Below are 24,278 nucleotides of genomic sequence, written 5' to 3'. Positions count from 1 at the left end.
GCCCATGGCTTTAATAAATATGGGAAAGCGGGGAGATACTCTGTCTTGTTATCTTTGTGGACATTTAACATAAGAACGTTTGGAAAATTGCTCAACAAAATGTCCACCGGGTAAAGTATACCAGATGTTGCGTGTTCCATAAACGAGACGCAATTTTGCGAATTTGCATTAAAACTTCAAGGTGCAAGAATAGGTGAAGTTTAAGGACACGTGTCGCTCGTACATCCTTTTTATTTAGAGGCAAATATTATGGGCCGCTTTTGAAGACACGACGGGAGAGAGCCACGAAGTACTCTCGCGTTCAGTTTTGCAACTAACGTCCCAGAGTGAATGATTATTTACATATTACTGTTGCCTCTCTTGATTTTCCGGGCGCGGCACACAGAGATTTAAATTCTCACGTCGATCGTGAGATACAATCGATTTTCGCAGCATCGCTCGAGCAATCTGACACCGGCTTGCATCCTGACCGAATAAATTCTAACGGTCGTTATTTGCGCGACATCCGCATTCGGTCACGCGGACGCGCGGAATGCACGCAACAAAGAGGTTATAAATCAGAAACATCGCGTCGCGCGATCCGGTAACGTCGATCCAGCGCGCGATTAATTAATACAGAGTGTCGATCGAAATTTACATCGGACTCGGCTACGCGGTGGAATTACGACGCGCTGTAATAAAATAAAAACCAACGTCAAAGGTACTTAAAAAAAAAACGTAATATGAGAATAATACACTTGATAGTTCAATCTTTTCTGATACAGGATTACCAACAAAAAAAAATAGCAGACGAGTAAATCTTGCCCGTGCGTGTGAGTATTCGTTGATATTTTTGCAAATTTTACGTTTCGCGATAGAATTTCGACATGAAAATAATTTTTTCGAGAATACATGATAAACGTAAAGAAATCGGATAAAACAAAAAGGTGTCCGTAAAGTGGAATAAGATGAATGGCTAATAAAAAATTGACTTTGTATTTTATAAATTGTAAGATTGAAAGATGCGCACGTCCTGAAAGTGCATCGTATTATCATACCGTGTTTCAAGTATTGCGTTTCTCTAAGAGATGGCGCCACAGTAACCGCAGTGCATTCATAATTATATCGTTACGGTATTATCCTGTATATTTTTATACAAATATGTTAATTGATAACTTTTTCCACTTGCATACGTCTCGCGGACATCAATTTGCCATTTAAATATAATTTTTTATTTTTAATTTTAAAGCTGCTGCTTTAATCGCTAAAAATAATTATGCTAAGATGCTGAAAGCAACCGAGCCGTCGATTAAATTGATCCTCACTTATACTTCACGATAAAACTTCGTTACGTTATTAATAATTTTTAAACACGTTTAAGTGAATTACGGAATCTACGGTGAATTAGTCTTAATCGCGCGGAGCCGCGCATTATTGTACGAATCAATAAATCCACCTAGAGCTATGTCGAAATTTTGCAAAAATTTTCTGGCCAATCGGTTATGTCGGATTTTCTCAAAACTTTTTTCCTAAATTTATGGTGCTCCCGATTACCCTTTAATATGTATCTGCGCTCGTAGGGATGCCTGGTGCTTTTGGCACAACGTGCGCGCAGTCGTTTGAAGAACGTCGTTTGAAGAACGAAATACCTCGTCCCGTCGCGTATACTTTATATTCAAATGACCCTCGATTCGCCGGCAGCATAGTTCCGGCAGCCTTGAAGCGACACGAAGTTAGAGGCCCGCGTTCATCATTCTTACCAAATGAGATCCGCAAGACATGGAATTCGATATCGGCAGGTTGGAGGCGGGCGAGCGCGTCCTCGTTAGCTCTAGAAGATCTATGGGGGATATTGGAACATCCGCACAATGTGTCGATTGATATTTGCCATGATAACTATGTGGGGTGAATATTTTTGATTCGCGATAAAGCGGACTCCCGTCAGGGTGAATTTACACAGGAACTAATGAAATTTGGACCGTAAAATACTAAATTCCCGCCAAAAAAATTTCATAAGATAACCTCCGTTGGAAATATTCCTCCAATTTCTAAGTTAGATATTAATCGAATTATAATCGTTAGCCACGTATTATTTAGAATAAACGGGAGATGCATTGCATTCAACATCCCTCCTCGCTCGATTAATTTCTGCCGCGAATCTCCAAAAATTAATATCTTGAAGCCCCGAAGCTAATATCTATCCCCGTTTGCGAGGTAGATATCTCGTGTATTGAAATGCTAATAAGCGATACAGCTCGAGGTTTCACTAATGGACTCGATAGAATGGAGATGAATTAAAAGCCGTTGACAAGCATTCATTCTGCGTAGATGGAATTGAAAGCTGCGTTATTAAACATCGCGGCTTAATAAAATTTCCCAATTTTTTCCCCCCGCTTCGTAGGGAAAATCTGTTATAACTTTCTTGTTGGAAATACAGGGGATTGAGTGAGATTAGACCTTTAATAATGTAAGCAGCTTTTAAGTATGTAAAATATTCTTCCTCACAGCGCAGAATATCTATCTACATCTTTCTATTTTTAGCTCATTAATTATACAACTTCCATTTCTCGCGAATCTTTATATGATATATCGGCACGAAATAGCGAAAAGGTTCTCGGATATCATGAAGAACCATCGATAATCTCGACCGCGATCTCTGGACGATTCTTCGCCAAAACCGCAGGCATTCTGCGGGCGAACTTCTTTCCGAGCATCTACTGTACAAATCTTCGGAAAATCACGCCGCAATGTCTAGTATCGCACTCGGGGTTAATCGATAAGGGCATATATGCAGAGACATAGAGGCACGTCAATCCAACGTCGGCGTCGCATAAACCGAGCTTTGCGGTTTACGGGAGAGGGAATGAGAGAAAGACACAGAGAGAGAGAGAGAGAGAGAGAGAGAGACGCCTGAGGGAACTATAAATCTAACCTCATCGTCGTCGACGTCCCAGTCACGTGCTGCAGAGAGTTGCATCCCTTCATCCCCTCTCACCGCTTTTTCTTCCTTTTCCATTACTATCGTCGATCGTCACCGTGTGCGATGCAGGCACTCGAGCCATCGACTTTTCTTTGGACTTGTTGCGTTGCGGCGACCGTTGCACCTGCAGTTTATACAATCTGCTTCTTTGTTCGCGCCTCCTCTCTTCCAGCGTGTCTCGTCCCTTCGCTATACAGATAAGGAATATCTTCTGTAAAGGTATAGAGGAGAACTGGAAGAGGAGGCATTCTCGCGCACAAACAGTTAGAAATGACCGGCAAAATCTTGTTCTTTCACCTTGAGACGAGCGTAATCCACATGACACTCGAGAATACGCGAGTAGTTTGCGCCGGGTTTCGCTGTTTAATATCTCTTACATATTAATTACGATATCTACGCTAAACCGTATTTCATTTAAGAATGTCGCACTTGTACACGTATCTGTTGCTTGCTGTCTTGAGTCTATTAATTTATGGCCAGTGCAAATGTAGTTGGACCAACGGTCGAAGCATAGTTCGGGCAAGATTCAGTGCTAGCGCATTTGCAGCACGTAAACCATTACACCTGTTTTCCAACGATAGATCACTACGAGTTTGTTGTTGTTCCGTAACGATAATGATACTCATGATACCACACTGACCTAGCGATAGCTTCGAATACGGGGGTCAACTTAGAATTTATGTATTTAGAATTGCGGAAAGTTACTTCTCTCTGGGGGAGTTTTGCTAAAATTTTGTTAAAATTTCTTCTTAAACCATTCGTTTCACACAAAATCGTCTCGTTGATATTTTTTATGTGCACACAAGTTTTATTTTCTTTCGTCTCTTAAATTGTAGTAGTTGTATTAAAAACGTGCGATGTTTAATTTCCGAGTGTTGCCAATTTCTTTTTTTTTTTTACTTGACGGTTCTTGAGAGCACGCCTGACGTAACGCTGTTCGCGACATTCTGATGTCATTACGCATATTGGATAGCCTATAAACATGATTTAAATTTTTGATATGGCTCTAGTGTCAAAACTTCGTTATCGCAACTTCCTCCCACACGCTGTTTCATTTCCCTTAGCGGTCGTAACGTAAGCTACTTTCTACAATGGAATATTACATGTACGCTCCACTTTGTGTCCCCGACCGTATATTTTTGCAAGTATATCTATTCATTTAATTTTCTCGCTTACGAGGAGCTCCGTCCCCTATCTTGCATCTCGTTACGGTATCGCAGAATAGTTTATTGTACCGTCTACTTCGTAAAATTTGGCAGATTAACGGGTCGACAAATGGTCGACGAATGTCGACGTTGGAAGTTTTCAATAACGTATCATAGGAAACAATCAAGCCTACTATATTCTATTTTTCTCATGAAAACATGCACGAAGTTGCTCGTTGCAACAATTACGAGTTTTGACGCGCAATTGACGGCTCTACGTCGACAGATTTGCAAATATGTCGAGTTGCAAGAACATAAGATAAACATTTCTTGTTTTATAAAACAGATCATCGGCGTAAAAACAAATATGTTAGTTTCCTCCGGTCGATTAAACAGTTTTGGAAATTCGCAAAAATATGGATTTAGCGAGGGAATTTTATAGACGGGTCGTTACGTGAATGTGTGCATTGCAAGAATTTTGCCAGGTAAAATATTTGGATCGTGCAAAATCCGTGGAATCGAAATCGAAAAGTTTTTATCATTTGACGTTTGTACTTTATCTGTTTACATTTCCTGATTAAAAATGCTCAAATATTCGAGAATATTTGACTCATAGAAACGCCTATATGGAATTACCTTCACCCAAGGGTTCTAAAGCAAATCAAAGTGCTGCTATCACATAGTTATTGCGCGAGTAAATCCTACAATCCTCTGTGTTGACGTCATTTCCATCCGCGGCGTCATAAATCAGATTGCTAACAATATAACGCGATATAACCGACTTTGCAGCAACTCGCGCTCGTATTTCCTTAAAACTCCAAAAAGAACGGCTGGCGATTTCGTCGGATAATCGGAAGAATCCGCTGTCTACACCTCTCTCTCTCTCTCTCTCTCGCGAAGATAAACGGGCTACATCGCCGACAAATCGGATTGCTCGCGCACGCGTTCGCACATGTTCACACGCGCGATCACTGTTTTCTTCACTCGTATTTCCGTAAGTGTCCCACATTTGTAAGCGCTTAGTAGCGCGGCGTTCGCCGATTTCGTCGGATTAGCGGAGGAACATGGCATTTATTCTCCCGCGAAGATAAGGAACGCCATCGGTGAAGAAGCGCAACGAGGCGGTGCACGGCGCAGTGCGCCTTACGCACGGAATTATTAATATGCACAGTACGAGGGTAATTCGAATTTATGGTAGCGCGCCAATAATGGTGTCTCTGAATTATTACCCGACATTGCAAACGGCGTACACATACACATACATATATACACGCATACACACACATACACACACACACACACACACACACACACACAGAGAGAGAGAGAGAGAGAGAGAGAGAGAGAGACTTCGAGGCAACGTCGGAGGCGAAGGCGCGACTTTGACGGCCCTATAAACATTCGGCGATTTATCGCGCGCGCGTCGCGTCGTCGTGTACGAGCAACTCGACGAGAACCGGTCGGCTTCCTTATTATTAGCCATCGCGCCATTGTTTCGCGACAGCGGCAGGGAGGGTGGGTGCGACGAGGAGTTTAACGGGCGCTTTTTATGTGTCGCAGCGCGGAATTAAGCGCGTCCCCAATTTACCCCGACGTACTCCCGAGAGCGCGGAAGCACACGGGCTGTTTTGCAGACGCGAGTTGTAAACAAAGTTTCGCCCTCCGCTAGCATAAATTGCAGTTATTTTTACGCTCCCGTTGCTACTCGCGTACGCGCGTGCGCTCGCGATACCCGCGCTTTTGGGAAGCGGAAGGATGTAAGTCCGAAAATTCATTTCCTTTTCTTCCTTTTTTCCCCTTTTTCCTTCTTTTTTCGGCCGGAACCTCCAGCGGCACGAGAGAGCTACGGGTGACTTTTACGATGAACCGCGAAAGTACGGGCAATTTCGAGTTTCAGAGATGGAAATGCGCATATGAAACTACAGCCGGATATCTTTGATGTTTAATTAAGCAGTTTCCGCCGTGGGAATGCGAACTATTCGAAGAAAAATCGCGACGGGTTTTCTGAGCGTAAGCTCCGGTCGACGTTTACGCTGGATTATCTTCTTCGGATAACTGCATTCGAGAGCTCGAATTCCAATTACTTCGGCGACTCCACGGAGTCTCCATTTCGTCGCGCGCGCGCGTAAGTACTTTAACATCGACCACTTTTAAAGTTCACTCCGATCGCGTTTCCGCGTTTCGTTCCGCGCTCGTGTTGATACTTTTGTAGCCATGAGACCATTGATTCATTGTTATATACACAGCCACGCATTTTATTTATGCAATAGCCCAGGATGCCTTCCTTCCACTTCAGTTCGGTCATTGACAATTCGCCACGCTTCTAAAGGAAACTCCTTTGCGCGTATCGCGGCTGAGAATTCGACGGAAGAAACGGAGAATAAAGAGCAATCCCGCGCGGTGTAATTTTTACGTTCGCTCGAACGCGATACGTCGTGAGATGTTCGGTATCAAGACTTCAAAAAGCACTCGGTTTTAATATAAATCGCCCGTGGCGGGCTCTTGCCTGTGAAACGAATGAAAGACCGCGGGCTATACTTTTAGCCATTCCGGCCGACTGACTGTGAGCGATTAAACGAACTATCCCCCGTCGTGCCGTCGCACCGTCGCGTTGCTATTATATTTACCGTCAAAAGCTTCGATCTCTCCTCGTGCGCCTGCATATTTATATATATATATATATATATATATACACACACACACGCATGTATAGGCGCGCATATTCACTTCGCGAGAGCAACGAGGTTAAGTAGTTTTCGCCGAACATGCTTCTTCCACCGGCGGTGATGAAGTCGAATACTTTTGTGCTGTAACAGCGCAACTCGCCGCACTCGTTATCTCCCGCCGTCGTCTTTGGCGAATCGGCGATGCGCCGTAACGCACGCATATACAACGAGGATTATCGATCGACGGTCGGGTTCGTTTCTTCCGCACTTGACACCTCGCCAATTCCCACGGCGCACATGCACACACCCGGGGTATCCGCTATTGTTGCTCGCGCGCGCTCTCTCTCTCTCTCTCTCTCTCTCTCTCTCTCTCTCTCTCTCTCTCTCTCTCTCTCTCTCTCTCCGATGTGCTATAATTCCGAGCATAAATTATTCGCAGACTCCCAGAGTTCAGTGTCCATGGCAATGGCGAAGCCAATGTCGGCCGAGGTCACCGTCGTCGCCGGTGGTGGTGTATACCTGGCCGCAACCCTTGGAAGTGTTCCAGCGGCGAGCGCGCGCGCGCGCCCGCGCAAACTTTGCGAGTCGTGATTTTGACGCGGGTCGTTCAAATTCGATTTTGTCTTTCCGCGAGAAACTGCAACACGGCGAGACGCGCTGATTGAATTGAAATTATCCGTCGAGGGTAAAATCGCGTAATCCCCCACGTTCTAGATCCTCCGTAAATATCCGGCGAATTTTCCGAACGCGGCGTTCGCGATGATTACCGATGACGCAACAAGGCGCGTGTAACGTAGCGGGGCATCGTGAAGTTTGTTGTAACGCAACAGGTAATTGTAGTAGCGAGCTTTCTCGAAAATATGTTCCGTCTAAAGGTGAGGTAAAGCAAGTAAAAACGAAGAGTGCCTGCCGCCTGTGATACACGACTTTGCTTTCTGGGCTTTGGGTGACTGCTTCGACAGTGCGAAGTACTGTCACGCGAGTCGCGCTTATTTCGGCTTTACATTGACCGATCGACTATTTCCCGCGATTTTGTCTTACGGATTTTAAAACACACGGGACGGGAGAGTTTTGCAATTCCACGAAATTTTCTAATTTTACGGTTGTGTGTCGACATTTTCAATATCATGTTTATCATGAAAAATTAGAACGTTTCTGTAAACGCTGCTGACGGCCAGTCACTCACGGCAGTTTGTGCAATTTCACGAGATAAACCGCGCGGCGTATGTCCGATAATGGAGCTCCTTCGCCTTGACAGATTCTTTCGCGATGCCCGTATCCTTGGTGTACGATTTCTCTCAGGTAAAGAGAGAAAAAGATAGGACGTACTCCGCCGGGATCCGTGTGGATCAAATCAAACAGGGCTGCGGGTACTATAGTCGGAATATAAATTCATCGCTATCATCGGCGACTGGGCGAGCGAATCCCTCAAGGCTTCCTTAAGGTCTCGGCGGCGGCCATTCTTCGTGACATGCGGATTGCAGTGTACTACTGCCGTGGGATATTTTATTCATCCCATGTTGATGGGATTGACATTTCGCCGGGCTATTCGCCAAGACGTTCGTGAAAAATTTGACGGAGAGCCTCTTGCGCGGAATCTCCCTCGTCTATTTTGTGCTCTCCGCTTGTTTCTCGCCGGTGGCGAGACTTCCTCGGCGCGAATAAATCACATTTGGCCGATGTAGCGCAAAATCATATTAGATCAAGGATCGAGGTTGCCGCTACGTTCAGCTTGAGCCGCACAGATCGACCGACCGGTGGTCGGATCCGATTTCTTAGTTACTTTTAAGCGAGTTACGCTATTTCACGTAGCAGACATCGACGATGCAATATGTCTCAAAGGAGCAACGAGGATGTCCCCCGAACAAACTCCACCCTTTATGAAGCGCACTCGCTTTGATATATCTACCGTGCCTCGTTATTTTTAATGAGGCACGTTTACAGAATAGCATCGGTTTCAAAGAATCTGCCTACCCTTCCATGAAGCAGTCTGACATCATCCTTTCTGTTCCCCATCGAAACACGCGTACGCATAGTCGCACCTACACACACGCACGCACCCGCGTGCACACGGATATTCGTGACATCGAGACATTACGTTATTGCAAGGTGAATTATGATTATTTGAAATAACGATCCTGATTTATTTAATAAGGAGAAACGACTTGATAAATCGGAGACGAGCATTGCCAGTTATATTACGATTGGACTGACGATTGGAAAGTGTGCCACTTTCTTTTTACCGAGTCTTGTCCCTTTAAACTTTAATCCCGGAATATTTCAATCTTTTATAATTAACTCTCTTCCAGTTTATCGAGGACGGCAGGAAATGCTTCAATTTTTAAGAGACACAAAAAGAAAATATTGCATTTGTCAATTACATGACATATCTTTTGACCGAGGAAATATTTCTGCCAGCAATGTTTAAATTAAAAGAAAAAAAAGGAAAATATCAACAGGAGTATCCGAAAAAGTTAAAAAATAGCTCGGTTTCCTTTTCAACGCAAAAAATATCTCCTAAAACGGCCCACGATCGTCAACGACTGCAATCCGTTGTTTCGAAGAGCACGCGTTCCACTTGAAACGAAAACGAATATTTTGGTGGTATACAGAAGAATGTCAAATATTACACGGGAACAGCAGATCGCGCGCGTGTCAAGTGTGAAGAATAGAGTGCGAAATTTCTATGTTCTTTGAAATAAATAACGGGCGATTTTTGGCTCTCATCAAACGCGATTCGCGCGTGCCTGCGCGTCCTTTTCAAATAACGCGCTCGATATTTCGATCGTCACTTAAACTCGACGGCCGATGTAGCGGCATTTTTTTCAGCCGGCGCGATAAATTATAACATGTGCCGGCCGTTCTCCGTGTGATTTACGATGATAGAAAAATCAAGTCGGCCGGTCGTTTTTGTATTTCCTCGCGGCGTGACGTTCTCTCCGTTGCGCGGGCGGGCGTTCGGCGCGCCGGGAAATATTGCGGTTTCGTCGTTTCTCCCATTATATATACGCGCCGGCAATGCTTCATCCGGCTCAATTCCCCCACGGATAACGTATCGCGAGAAATTGCGCGTCGTGATTTAAATTCGCGCACGGCAAGTTTCGGCGAAACATTTACAGCAGTCAACTGAGCGACCGAGCGACCGAGCGACTCGACTCGACTCGACGATCGGTCGATCGGGCCGATCCGCTGGCCGAACTGGCGTTCTCTGCGAAAATTGAAAGGGAATAAAGATTCTCGCTCGGGCTCCGAGGAACTTTTCACTTCCGTATTTAGGAAGGCGCTCGTGGAATCGGGCGGAAACTCGGACGCGCGCGAACGCGGTATGTATCCCGTTCTCCCTCTGAAAGATTGCTCGGCATTGTTGCGCGCACCGTGAATACTTCTTGCGCGAAAGTTTGGAAATGATTGGCACTTGAATACCGCGCCCGGCGAGCTCGCGTGCCGCGGATGCTTTCAGTTGCGAATTTGTGTCGTGGGGTTAGACGACCTCTTTCCACCGACCTCGACGCGCGACTGGCGCGCGTCCGAAAATAAAGTATGCACCCAGTTATAAAATACATATAAAAGGAGGAGGAGGAGAGTTGGCGCCCTGCGTTCTTTTTGTCGTTACCAGTGCGACCCAGTTATTAAAGATGAGCTGGCATACACGCTGGGGATTTCGCGTGTTCTCAAAATCTTCCGGTCATGCGTCTCAGAAGGTCGAGATAAACAACGCATAATAATATTTATGTTGCCGGGTCAAGTGTGCGACGGGCCTCCGATTTTATTTTACTTACGAAGGTTTACTTTGGATCTGCAAACTTGGCTGATTTTTTTTTCAACTTTTGTTCTATTTCTATTTATTAAATTCTTTCTCTCGTGAAAGCTCTAGGCTCGTTGCAATCGATCATTGGCTTGAGCCAGAATCAATTTCGAGAACGCAGTGATAACGTGAACCTCGCGTTTCGGCGCCTCGGCATCTCACCGCTGCTTGTTATTTTATGCTTCCTTTCCAAATATATCGCACAATAATGCATCGTAGAAGCTCATTCGCGCCAGTCAAATAAAATCGCCGCTAAAGCTGCTAAAGCCGCAAAAGCCGTTGCAATCGAGGATACACCAATGAGATTAGATCCAAGATCTCAGGTCTTGTCATTTTAATCAGATCGCTATAGAGCACAATCTGTGCGCAAGACTCGATGATTTTCTCCGACTTTAGAAAATTAATTGGAAACTCGTAATATCCGTATAATATCGAGTTTTTCGAATTATTTCTCTCTCTCTCTCTCTCTCTCTCTCTCTCTCTATTCAAATAAATGTCTTGGATATTATTCCCTTTAAAAGTGGATATTAATATAAAACAAATGTTAATATAAATTTAAAAATAAAAATATATAAAATCGTATAATACAAGCGTATTTTTGCACGGTACACAAAATGGAGTAAAACGTCGATGTATTCATGAAATATCTGAATCGAAAGTGAGATTAAAACAATGTCAGAGAATGCCCTTCGTGCAAACTAAGAAGCAATGTTGAACACGGCAACTCACAGACACTCTGCCGTTATCGCGATTCTCTAATGACGTAATCATAATCCACATTAGCAGCCCACAGCATCTATGCAACCTTCGAGGCAACGTACACGACGAGGGTACGTGGTGCTCAGTCTCAGATACTGGCCGGTCGCCGGCGGCGGGACTTGCTTCGTTTCCTTCCGGCTTTTTTCCTCAAGTCGAGACCGCCACTGGCGGCTCGCCGTTTTGCAAGAGCGTCCTTTTAATAACCGGCTGTTCTTGTTAAGGTTTACGGCGCAGTTACATAAATTGGCCCGTTAAGAAATAATAGTCTGGCGGATTTGTGCAGCTCGCGGGCTCGCGAGCTGCGCTTCGTAACGCGCGACGAGGCTTGAAAGCGCGGAGCTCGCACGCTCGTATTACAGCTCCGAGCGCCGCCGCGCCGGGGGGGCGACCGACCGGTTAATTTGATTCGCTTCGAAATCTCGTGTCTTATACACGAAACGCGAGATTACAGTCCGTGATAATTGCGTTTCACAGCGGAGGCGTGATACGCGCGGGCGCGCACTCTCGAGCCGGACTTTTTACGACGGTGATTTAAGGGCGGCGTTGTTAAAAGTGTCGCTTTTTGCCGTTCCGCTTTATTAGGCCAGTTTCTACCTTTTCTTATCACCTCGTTGATTGCTGCAAATTGCAACAAGCTGGCATTTACGCGGCGTTCGGAAATGGAAGTATCGTTCCGCGCGCGCGCTCTTTCATGCCGCTGCCTTTTATCGAATCTCTCCGTACCTCCTTGGTCGCGGGGATAATGCTCGCGCCGAGGATAACGCCGAGCCACCGGCAGGGCTGAGTCGGGATAGCCCATGAAAATGTGCACCGCGGCGATAAATAATGCTCGCGCTCAACAATAACTCGGCTAGAAAATGCATGTCGCCTTGACGGCGGCTGCTCGCTCGCGCTAGCTTTTAGAAACAGCTGCGCGATTTTCCAGCGGTTAACCGGCGCTTCTGGCCCAGCATTGTACCTTAATAACGGAAGCGACGGCCGCGCGGCCGAATCGATACCTTTATCGTGCAGTGGCCGCGAGAGCGCGGTAAACAATCAAGTCGCAAGTGACGAGAGACGAGAGCAGAGCGAGTGGAAGCAACGACGCAGTGCGGCCAATGAAAGATGCGTGAAAGAGAAAGCGAGGGACACTCTCGTCTTTTCTCATCGACGCGAAATACCGATGCTTCTTTTTTGTCGCACAATTTGCTTATTCTATTTTATTTTGTATATTTTCGCGATCGGGTGTGAGAAAGTGACGTAACGAAGGTTCACGCGAAAGATATTCCATGTGCATTTTGTTAAATATTACGTATCTTATGGGAAGATACTGGGAAAGTAATAGGGGCGTTAAGTTGCAGCTACATCGATTCTGGCAAAAAATCGGTGTCACGCGGATATTTTTGTTTTCATGTTCAAAGGTGTATACCGGCTTTTTTTCATCAAAATGCATGGTGCGAATAATTTGATTTGAATAATTTGAATTGAATGAATACCAGACGAAGATTCAACTATGAAAAAGCAATATTCCCATGAGCGTGGCCGAAGTATTTGACCGTATTGAAACTCGATTTGATTGAGATTGACTAATTGACCGAGCAGAAACTTGCTACGGAATTTTTCTGTTACTGTACAACCGAATTTTCATCTGGTTCCTAGGCAATAGGAAATTTAATTATACGAAACGAAGTTTTCTTTTTCCGTACATATATACATATATACATTATTGGCTGGTATCCGCGAATTTCGCTGAAACGTACAACTCCACTTAAATTCGACTAATTCCCCTCGCTGTTATGTTGCTCTTTTGCAGAAATAGCTCGAAAGCACGATGGTTTCGGTTATCTGTCATAGTGTTTGGCAGATTTAATCGACCACACTTTGTTGCGTGCGGTTACAGTCGACGGATTGCATATGGACAGGTCGACCAGAGGGAAAATAAGACCGAGAACACGATTCGGATTGTTATCGCGTCAATGTGAAAGAGTCATTTCGCGCGTTCAAAAAATCGGTGATATCGATGGTCTGTCAGAATTTGGTTGAAATGTGAGCTCGCGAGAACAATCGTGCTAAACGGTACGGCATACTCAAGCGAATCAAAGCGGTTAATGGGGAACCGTTTCAATGAACCAGCGTGATTTTTTACTTCTCTTTTTAATCTTATATTATTATATTTACGCGCGACCGGTGCAATTTATTTCCACCATAATATTTTGAGCGTTTACACGTTCAAATGTTCGTATATGTTAAAGCACATCGAATATATCGTCGCACAAGCTAGATGAAAAACGCAACGACAAGGTTTCGCAGGAAAAAACGAGGAATCATATGTAAAATATATCGGTTTACCATTGGCGGGAATGAGAGCAGCTGTAAAATTAAAATTGTTCCCCATTAGAAACACGAACGATCCGCGATACGCGCACGGCATCGATACAACGGAAGCGTTTCATCGGGGATTTATTTACAGTCTTTCTAAACGGTGACACCGGTAATCCCTCGTGATTTTTGTAAAATCGCGAATTTAATCGCGGTGTGTATGTCACATTTCCCACTTCTGTGATTTTTTCCAACAATGTAGTATTAACGATCGGGAACGATGACGTTGCGTTCGACAATACTTAGAACTCCAACGACGACAAGTGGATCACTTCATCAAGATGCCTTTTTAATTTTGTATTCTCACACGCTCGCGGCTATATGTTTATTCCATCAAACATCTCTGATGCCAGAGCCATTCGTGCGCGAGCTACGGGAGGGAAATATTGCGGGAGATGACATTCAATTATTTGTGAATAAAAGCACGAAAGCGTCCGAATACACCGGAAGGACTTTAGTACATCTGTACAAAACGTTTAGTCGAAATCATATGTGCGTTGGAGAACAATGCTCTAAAATGCTTTACAATCTGATATAAAAACGAGGTCTGCCTGTTGCAACGATCGCACGTAGTAGTAATTAGCGATCGATTGTTGTTGTCTCGCGTTATCGGTCCTTTCGCGGATTCTATCTTATCATTGTCAGAAAAAATTACGTGAAATATAATTCTAAACTGCGATCTCGATACAGCGAGTACAAGAGACACGCAATTAAATATTCTCTTGCCGTCAATTGTCAAGATAGCCTACGGCTACGCTTGATCATTAGTCATTAGATATGTCGCCGTCGAAACAAGCTTTCCTCCCCAAGACCGACGCTCTTGAAAGGGGATTGAAAGGGATTTGATGCGATCAAGTGTTCTTTACATCGCGGTTCTTTTCACTTTTGTGAATGCAAATTTTCCAGGGCATTCTCGCACGGCCATGTCGCGCTCGCGCGCACGTCGAATGACCGAAAACATTAATAAGGACGAACAGGGTATCTCCGGGGTGCGAAGAGCACTCTCCTGTCGCGACAGAGTCCTCCCCGTATAGCAAGGGCGGACGTCAGTCCGCGCGAATAGCAATCTAGGTGGCGTGCTAGGTGGTAATTCACTGTCCTGGGGGCAGAGTCAAGAATTTCACCTAGCGCGGTTGCTGAATTCCCCTTTGACGCCAGCCTTTGCCCCGGAGCCGTTTAGCTCATTTACCGCCCGACTTGCGCGCGAAAACCTTTTGACGTATCCTTGCCGACGCCTCACGGCACTTTTACCCTGGATCCCTTGCTCGCCGTTTATTGACTCTTCCGGCGCGTTTTAACGCGCCGAAATTCGCGCCGTTATTACGCCTCATTCTCCGTATGTTCAGTGCATACACCACACCGCAGTGTCGAGAAACAGAAACGAGGGCGTCTAAGGGCTTGCCGTAGACTTGATGGGAAATAGATAAATGTGATGTTTCTTGCTCTTGGCGAATCTGCACGAAAGCTTCGGAGCTTACCTCGCGTTTTTCAAGCAAGGTTCGAATTATGCCGGCCGCATAATTCAAGCCTCAGGAATAATTATCGACTCTCTCTCTCTCTCTCAGTCGAACGCAGACATGTAAAAAGCGATGAAACATGCGCAGAAACAGAGGGGGTGATATATCACACGAGGGGAGTTCACTTTGAAACGATCAAGTAGTAACAATATGGCCACCAGTTATAGCCATTGTTCCGTCATTAAAGATTGTTTTATCAAATTCGTGGTATGTTTCAGATGAATCCACTGTAGGCGAAATTTTATTGTTCAGGCAGTAAAGGCTACAACTAATTTTTATTTCGATAAAGTGTACGCGAAGCGAGAACACATTTCCGTCGGAATACTCGGGTCCTAAAAGCGTCTCCGGATTGCCAGTTTTTATAGCTAATTTGCATAAGAGCTTTATCAATATGTATAGACTGGCTATTTTTTGTGGTATTAGCGGCACACTAAATATATTATAATACTATTGCGCGTTGGCGGCAACTCGCTCTCGGCTTATGTCTATGGTAATTGACTATTGGTGTATGCAAATCAACCCTTTGAAATGCATTCATTAATACCAGGCTATATTAGTGCGGACCATTTCCGCAAGTATATTTCACGCATGCACACACGATAGCCTCCCCTAAGGAATGATTCTCCTTAATTTGATCGGGGAATCTGCAATTAACGTGTATACATTTGTACACATACGTGTATACATCCCTATTTCTTTTGCGTGCGCTTGTAAATTAAAGCAAGAGAGCTATCGTTATCTTTCTTATGTTTCTGTGTTAAGAAGAAACAGTGCTGAATCGAGGCAGGAAAAGCCCGTGCAAAAGGGTGACTCGGTTGGCCAGGCCTGAAACGTCTCGTATATAATGCAACTTCCTAAAATTTTTACAGAGCTTTTAAGACAAAGTGTAAAACTTGAAACTAGTTTATTTTACCGTGGAACTGCGGTATTCCGAAAGATGTAGCGCGCGTACGCGCGCACTCGGTTATTCACGGAAGCGTTTTATCGGATGTAGCTGCGTTCTACTCTTATTTTCGATTTCCGTCTTCTTTCGAGGGCCGCACCTATCGCGAAATTATATCGGACGCACGCGTGAGCTGTTTATTTCTACCGGCCGACCGCGCGCATGCTGCGCACGGGGATCGAAATAGTCAACCTGTTTACCTACAATTGAGTCATTTTCGTGAGACGTGGAAATTAAACGTGGAAATTAAAATCATATCGCATGCTGATTATAACTTTTGTGACTTCTCGCGTTTTCTCGAATTCGCCGCATCGACGGCATAAGACAACAAACGTCGGAAATATCAACGATATCCGTGAAATGACATTTTTATCGCAGATTTAAGATCCGTGCGATCTCTTGAGTATCGTTGCTTTTGCGAAATCTCCTTTGCGGGCGGAATTCGTTCCAGAGTTTGTTCAAGAGTTTATTCAAGAATTTATCGTTGTATTCTATACTAAACGAAGGCATATCATTTTCTATTTTGCTTTCTCTTGCCGTAGCGCTCTTTTATAAACTTTTTCCTGCGCAATTGCCGATAATTCGTACAAATTGTCGCCAATTATCGACCACTTAGCAGCAATTATCGCTGTCAGCTAATGCCATAAGTATCGCGCTCTGAATTGTTCGTTTGATAAATTTGAGGAAGTAATATACGTAAGTAAATGTAAGGAATAATTGGATGTAATATATATTCGGGAATATCTAATAAAGAGGCAGAGAAAGAGAGAGAGAGAGAGAGAGAGAGAGAGAGGGAGAGAGAGAAATGTGCGATTTTAAATTACGATAAATTATTACGTGTCAAGAGAATCATAATTCGATTTACGATAATAATCTGAAGAAATAGCGCCAATTCTACAGAGCCAAATATGGCCAAATATCTAGGACTGGCGAGTCTAATGAATGTACTTAGCTGTACAAATTGCAGGTTAACAATTTCGGCTCTTGTAAAATTAATGCCTCTCTGCTCCTTTGCTACAACTATTACCGACGTCGCGCGCGCGCGTGTTAAATAAGTGGTCGACATAGGGCGTAATTTTGAAAATTTCAGCAGAGCTGTCTGCGATCGTCCTTACTTTGCACTTCCGCCGATCTCACCCGTATAATTTCGCCACCATCTCGACGGCTCCGCGAGACGGGAGCGCGCGATAATTTTATCGTCGAGCTCCAGACGACGCGCTTGAAATTCGAACTACGCGATATATTGTCAGATGTAACTCGCGATTTTGTTTATTTCCCATTTTCCTGAATTTATATATATGTGTATATATATATATATATATCCTTATTCTTATTACATATTAAAAAAAAGATAGAAAAATGAGAGAATTCAAGAAATATCGTAGCACAAAAGAAGTATAAAGTTGGTCCAATAATTCTACCGAGACAAGAAACTTTAAAGATTTGATTTTTCTCTCTATAAAAGGTGAAAATATATTGTAATGACTCACGTGACGATACAGGGTATTTTAAGACATTTTTGGAGCGACATGGATTGCCGCCAGTAATTGCGGTTCACGTCTTTTATCATTCCTTTTATTTACGACGACCCCTTCCCCCCTTGTATTACCGCGAGTGCCAGCATTGGCAATAGAAATAAGTCGACACGATGAGAGCCTTTTCCGTCCCGACAAAGTCACGGTAAAGCTTCATCGCGTCGAAGACGAAGCGGTCCTTCCTCTTTTGTCGAAACCCGAAACTCATTTGGTATGTGATACCGAAATATGCGGCCACCACGCTCCCGAGATAGCGTGCGTCTCCTGTAACAATCGCGTGATAAAGTTACACCGGGATTAGCGTCGGGATACGCGCCACGAGTCCGGACTCGTAATGTTCCGATCGCCGAGAGAGAGAGAGAGAGAGAGAGAGAGAGAGAGAGAGAGAGAGAGAGAGCGGATCCCCTCGACGACGACCACGACACGACGTATCCGCCAGCTTTGATTACTCACAGATGGAAAAGCCCGTGATTGCCATAGCCGGCGCGCCGCGGAGCAATTTGATTTCTTGCCGCCGCGCGCGAGAGAATACTCGCGTCCGAACGCGAACTCGCGGATGCCGAATCCTCCCCGTTCCGGATGCTTCCGTGTGCGCCGCGCGATCGCAATCGATTCTCTTTCTTCAGCCGCTCGTTATATCTCGTGGGGGAACCGCCGTAATCACGAGTCTCAATCCGGCTCGTAACTTCCTATCGTCGACGGGCGTAATTTCGAGGCTCTTAACCGTAACCGCGCGGGCTGCCGCGCGACCCTCCTTGAGCATCGACAGCCGGGTTCGACTTGCCCATCCCAAGTGCCTTCGAATCGTGTCGGTGACAGTTGCGACAGCGACATTAATCCACGGGGCTGGGGTTAGGCTCGTAAAAAATCCTCCAATTTACGTGGAGCTTTCCGCGGCCGTGTAGGAGTTTGTACAAAATCGCGAAGCTGAATCGACCGGTCGGTTGCCGGGGAGTTTCGGCCGATGAAATTTCGAATTGGGAGAGCGGGCGAGCGAGAGAGAGGGAGAGGGAGAGGGAGGAAGACCTCACTTTCACTTCTGGCTGAGTGTGCGCACACGTTTTCCGGATACGTAGCTATTTTAATTCACGTGACTGCTACGGTAACGATAGACGCGAATAGTCCATAGACTTGATTGCTCGATCGAGATAACATGTATTTACAATGCAAATACAGATGTTGGCAACGGTGTGCGAGTTTCGCGTCCACGTCGGTCGGATTTCGTCCCGCACGAAAATTCTATCGCGTAAACAGCCTCGACAAATTATCTGCACAAAAGCTCGCAGGTAAATCATAATTCAACGGCTAGCGGAGAGCCGGCGTATTCCGGCCGCTGTTGGAGATGAGTTTTCGGAGATTCGATCGACTCTGATCCTTTCGCTGGCGGCGGCGGCGGCGGTGGCGGTGGCGGTTGCAACGGCGCTCGGTACTTCCCCGGCTCGTCGCGACAGCACTTCCTCCCCACCTCGAGCGAGTGCATTCAACAGGTATCTACACAACCGATGAGTTTGTGCTGCCCTATCCTGCCCCTTTCCCTTCTGCTCCTTCTTCGGGGTTTCCGTGCTATCCGGCTAGCACAGTGATCCGCGCCTGCCCACCCGCTCTCGCTCGTTTGCTCACTTGCGCTCGCCCGTCAAGGACGCCTGCGTCGGTAAGGTAGACTTGGTCGCAACCTGAAGCGGATGGTTGCTCCAGTGCGCCGTCGACCGTCGAAGGTTGCTGGTCGCCGCTCTCGTTCCGCAGTCGTTTGCGACCCGCCACAAAGTCCGCCTGCCGGGCCGGGCCGGTGTGACACGGAAGAGTGCGACAGTGATTCGCGAGAGTTGTCGCGCGCCGATCGGGCCGATTCATCGGCCTCTGTCAGGGTTCTCTGTTTGTTTCTCTTGGAGAGGCGAGGAGAAGAGAGAGGTTGGTCGCGAGCCTCGACGAGGAACACACGCCGTGTTTGAAAGCGCCGGTCGGATAGAAACTCGCCCGTCAGGTGTATCCTTCCCGATTCCACGACAGTGGGGAAATCTGTGTGTCGGTTGGCGAAAAATGCGCATCCGACTCGTCAGAGGGGACTCCGTTAATCTGTGATTCGTTTGTGACTCGTGCTCGGTCTTCCACATCTTTGCGGAGCTTCCGAGGTGGTTGGGATGGGCCGGGGAATTGGCGTTAGGAGCGCGGATCTTGCCGGCAATCTGTGTATTCAGATGCAGCTGAGAAGTCAAATTGATCTTTTGCCGACGCTGTAGGACGCTTGAGGGATCACACAGTGGTTGCGTGTGCGGTCGCGTTTGTGCTTGCGAGAGCGTTTACGGAGTTTGTCACCGGGATGACCAGAACGGTCTTCAACTTGGCACCCGCCGATGCGGTAATATCGTTTATGAGCATACTTTATCGCTAGCAGCATCGAATCACTCACTGACCATCAAATTTTGCCGATTAATTACATGTTCGTTACAACTCGAGGCTCGTTCGTTAGACCGGCGTTGTATTATTAAGCAACTCGACCCCCCCCCCGGTATTCCCCGTGAACTCCGAATGCAAAGATTACACACAGTTAGCTATTCGTCGGTTAAACATTGACTTAACTTTTCACGGTCGGGTAGTTCCATTTTTGAGCTCAATGTTCCCGGAGCTCGCCGCCGCTTGATTGTTTAATAACCCCGATTAAACGTGAATTTTGCAAGAAACCGATGTTTTCGACCGATGTTTGTTAAAAGTTTTTGCCGGCACGCACACGATAAACTCTCTTTCTTTCTTTCTTTCTCTTTCTCTTTCTCTTTCTCTTTCTCTTTCTCTCTCACTCTCGTTCCGTTTAATCATCGCCAAATTTATGTTCTGTTCACCCGAATTTAACATTTTGTTGATTACGTGACAAGGCAGAAATGTGTAGGATTACATTTTACATCGCGCGGTAGAATGTACGTAACAAAGCACCGAAGTTTTGATTTAAAGGCAGTCATCCGCATAATGCGGTTACAAACTAGGATGATAGCGCAGGATGATATCTTTGCAGCTGTTGTCGCGCAAGATCTGCGTCTGTGTAAAATTCTTGTACAAAGTTGTCCCTTAAAGGGAAATTCCTCTTTTGCGCGCAACGGCATTTTTAATCATCTCAAGCTTCGTTGCTGAATTATTTGACAACGCCCAGCTTAAAGGACAGATAAAGTTCTCAAACTGTGGATTCATTAAAGTCATTTTACCGCAAAGTCCCCGTCTCGAGTTTCGTTTCCGAGCGCATTTGCATCGTTTTCGGAGCAAAATCTGCGGTCGCTTCTTAAATAAGAATTTTTACACGAGGATATTTTTCATTATCCCAAACTTCATTATCGCGAGTTATGTCACAGAAAGAGAATACTTGAGTATAGATAACAGCTTCTTAAATATTTATTATAGCGATATCGCGGTTTACCGATTTTTTTTTTTCTAGAAGACAGTCCCTCTGGAACTTTGTTCTCGTGTCATTCGGTGCGTATTACACGGTTTCCACGCTTCCACGGTTTAGCGTTAAATAGAGGTATCCTTTTCCGCAGGTACTTTTCATTATTTTAAGTTTCATCACCGAGTTATTTAATAGCAGAGATTCAAGAACCGCGAGATTCACAAATTAAATTTTCATTAAAACACTTTACCCAAAATCTCCTCCTGGATTTAATTTTTGGCCTGCGTCTCCGCACGAGTGTGCGCCCGCGCGCGCATTTATCCCGTAAATGAAAATTTATTCTTTTTTCTTCCACGTGGCACGTGTCTCATTATCTCGAGTTTCATTACCGAATTACTTAACGACGTAACGAGACTCCAGTACCGAGAGACAAGAGATAACCCATGGATGAAATTTTCGTTAAGGCCGTTTGACCCGAAATTTCCTCTTGCATTATTTTTTGGCACGTATTCGCGTCCTTCTGACGCGACGCGGCGTCGCATCAGCCGCAGAAACGTACACAGAAACGGTGCGACTGCTACTGAATTCAGCGGTATTAGCATAAACCGTCCTCCGTCACATTTGCTACGAGTAAATTTAACTCCGTCGTGCGCGTCACGAGATATAGCGCACTCGCTCGCCGATAAATGGGTTAAGCGAGCAGGAGTGACAGCAAAATCTCGTCAAAGATCACGTCTCGGGAAATGTTTGCGCGGTCTTATCAGAGACGTCGTCACGTGAGCGCGCCGCGTTTGTACAAAATCGCCGATACAAAAATAAATAAATAAATAGCCGGCCAGTTAGTCGGCCGGCCGCGGCCGAAAACGCGAGGTAGGTAAATCGGCGCGGGCCACATTCGCTTTGGCTCTCTCTCTCTCTCTCTCTCTCTCTCTCTCTCTCTCTCTCTCTCTCGCGTTCGTACAGGCGCAGGGACGTGTTGTTTCGTATAATCGAGGTAGGCAATACTATCGCTACAGCCGCCATGGGAATCATAGTGAACCGAAGCAATTTACAAAATTTTGCTGCGCTTTGTCGGAGTCGGTTTCAATCCACGTATCGAATTACGCGCGTAATAGTAGCAAGAGGCTGTGCAAAAGTGCGTTAAATATATAAACTAAATATCGAATTAATGGTTTCGAGGTAATTCCGAGAAACGATCATTAATTGGGTTGAACTCATTGAAGCGGTTAAATATCGAGTCAAAGGGGGAGGGGAAGGACTCTTTGCTTTAGCTCTTTGTGAACAAATATCATAACACGATGATAATTTTGTTTAAAACCCGATAATGGCATATATATATATATCTCTCTCTCCCTCCCTCTCTCTCTCCCTCCCTCTCTCTCTCCCTCCCTCTCTCTCTCCCTCCCTCTCTCTCTCTCTCTCTCTCTCTCTCTCTCTCTCTCGCGCGCGCCTTTTTCCTCTCCTTTCTCTCCCCCATTCTTCTCTTTCCCTCTTGCTTCCCGCGTGAAGTCTTTGAATGCAGATACGAGTACAAAATGCAGCATATGAGAGATATAAATTTGAAGTTTGACATAAATATAACGTGAGTTTGCTCTCCGTATTTGTCCAGAAGCGTAAAACTTTAACAAGCACTTCGCGCGAGTGCATAAATAACCCTCCTGAAAGAAAACCGCAAACGTAGCAACAGTTTTTGCAACAACCGTGTCGGCACACATGAAATTACAACAGTGTAAGGTGCATTTAACAGCTTTACATATTACGACACGCGGTAAAGTCTCTTTTTTTTATCCTTGTAGCCACGAAATATGAAATGTGCCCGTGGAGAAGATAATATTGTGAAAACTGCGAGATGTATATATGTAGTGGCATTTTAAGAAGTTAAAATAGAAGTTTTTGCGAGTTAATTAGTATTAAATGTCTTGGAAATGATATGACAAGTTTGAATTATTATTTCAGAGTTGTTTATTTTCCTGGCAGTTTATCGACAGCGATTCGATGAAATTATTGTAGCTTTTAAAGCGAGAATAAATACGAATTATATACGATTTTTCGTATATAAATACGAAAAAACAAAAGAGACACAGTTTATTTTAGAATAAATCTGTGATTATTAAAAGCAATGTTATCAAATCACTGCTACTTACTGAAAATACTGCGAATTATTAAAGATAATGCGCAAACATGACATTTATGTATGTATTGAAAAATGGGAGAAAATTATCTGATATTCGGAAAATCAAACTTCGGTAGTGAACATTAATCTTATTATCATGTTGCAACATATTTCTCCGCGAAAAGTAGACTTTGAAATTGGATACATTCGGCTGAAATTTGCAAAATCATGGAGCGCGTTTTGTTCGTCCATCAATCGATAAACTTGTCTTTCTACCTACAAAATACGTACGTTATACGATTCGCGAAATTATATTAAATTTCCAACTGCCAACTCTGCCGTAAATTTTTCACATTTCACTGAAATTAATTAATATATCTGCGTTATAACGGACAAGTCGTGTTTTAATTTGCTGAATCATAAATTTCTCCGTCCACTGCGATTCGATATCTTGAGGGAAGGGAGAGAGACACAGATTTGTTCTCCGATATGGATAATAGGAGTAATCCTTTTCGCACGTTTTTGCACAGCCGACATTAAAAGAGAAAAAGAGAAATCTCCTCGGCAAGATTCTATATCGTTTGCAAATCGTCGTTCGCTTAGCGTTGATATGGAAAGGAGTCACGTACGCGACTGACTGCACGTGGCCGGGAATAATTAGACGCGGTGAAATCGATCACCTGGCTCAGTTGGTCTTCCCCTGCCCTTTTTCCGATGTGCCGCGAACGTCACTGAATTCCGAATTAGTCTGTCATTTAGTTTAATCGCTCTCGGAAAAAGCGAAGATAAAAAGTCTCGTCTCGCGACGGCGAAGAGTTCCTCATTGGTAAGCGCACTTTTACGGCAGAAGGCCAACCGGTTCCGACCGGCGCGGCGGGACATCGTCGTGAAAGGATTTTCGTGCAGGTTCCGCGGCGGCTGAACGATACGCGACAAGATGGAAGCGCGTTGCGATACGATGCGATACGAGGAAGGTCAAACTTTCGACTTTGTCTGTGTGCCATCGCGCTTTGTCCGCGCGTGGCTGCGCGAATAAATCGCCTTCCTACTACTTTTCATGGTCGGCGATATTGCGCAATTAGGCATTCACTAACATTAGGGTCACACA

At 45.1% G+C, this 24,278-nt stretch overlaps 1 protein-coding gene across 5 annotated transcripts in view; it reads left to right on the top strand.

Annotated features, from left to right (window-relative positions):
• LOC105190272 (dipeptidyl peptidase 4 omega) overlaps window positions 1-24,278 on the top strand; it is a 296,820-nt gene that overhangs the window by 4,178 nt on the left and 268,364 nt on the right. For 2 of the 5 annotated variants that reach the window (XM_025303011.1, XM_011152957.3), the window contains exon 1: window positions 19,394-19,595. The exons of 2 other annotated variants lie outside the window; for them this stretch is intronic. Coding sequence is in view for 1 of the 3 variants with exons in the window: in XM_011152956.3 (XP_011151258.2) it covers window positions 20,005-20,043 (39 nt within the window). In the remaining 2 variants the exon portion in view is untranslated. Of the gene's footprint in view, window positions 1-19,393; window positions 20,044-24,278 lie in introns of those variants that run through there. One more of the 5 variants, XM_011152956.3, reaches the window with a different exon arrangement.

The sequence above is a fragment of the Harpegnathos saltator genome, unplaced genomic scaffold (assembly GCF_003227715.2).
Source record: "Harpegnathos saltator strain DR-91 unplaced genomic scaffold, Hsal_v8.6 scaffold522, whole genome shotgun sequence".
NCBI lineage: Eukaryota > Metazoa > Arthropoda > Insecta > Hymenoptera > Formicidae > Harpegnathos > Harpegnathos saltator.
Note: the sequence above shows the minus strand (reverse complement) of the source record. Positions and strands in the feature narration are given on the sequence as shown.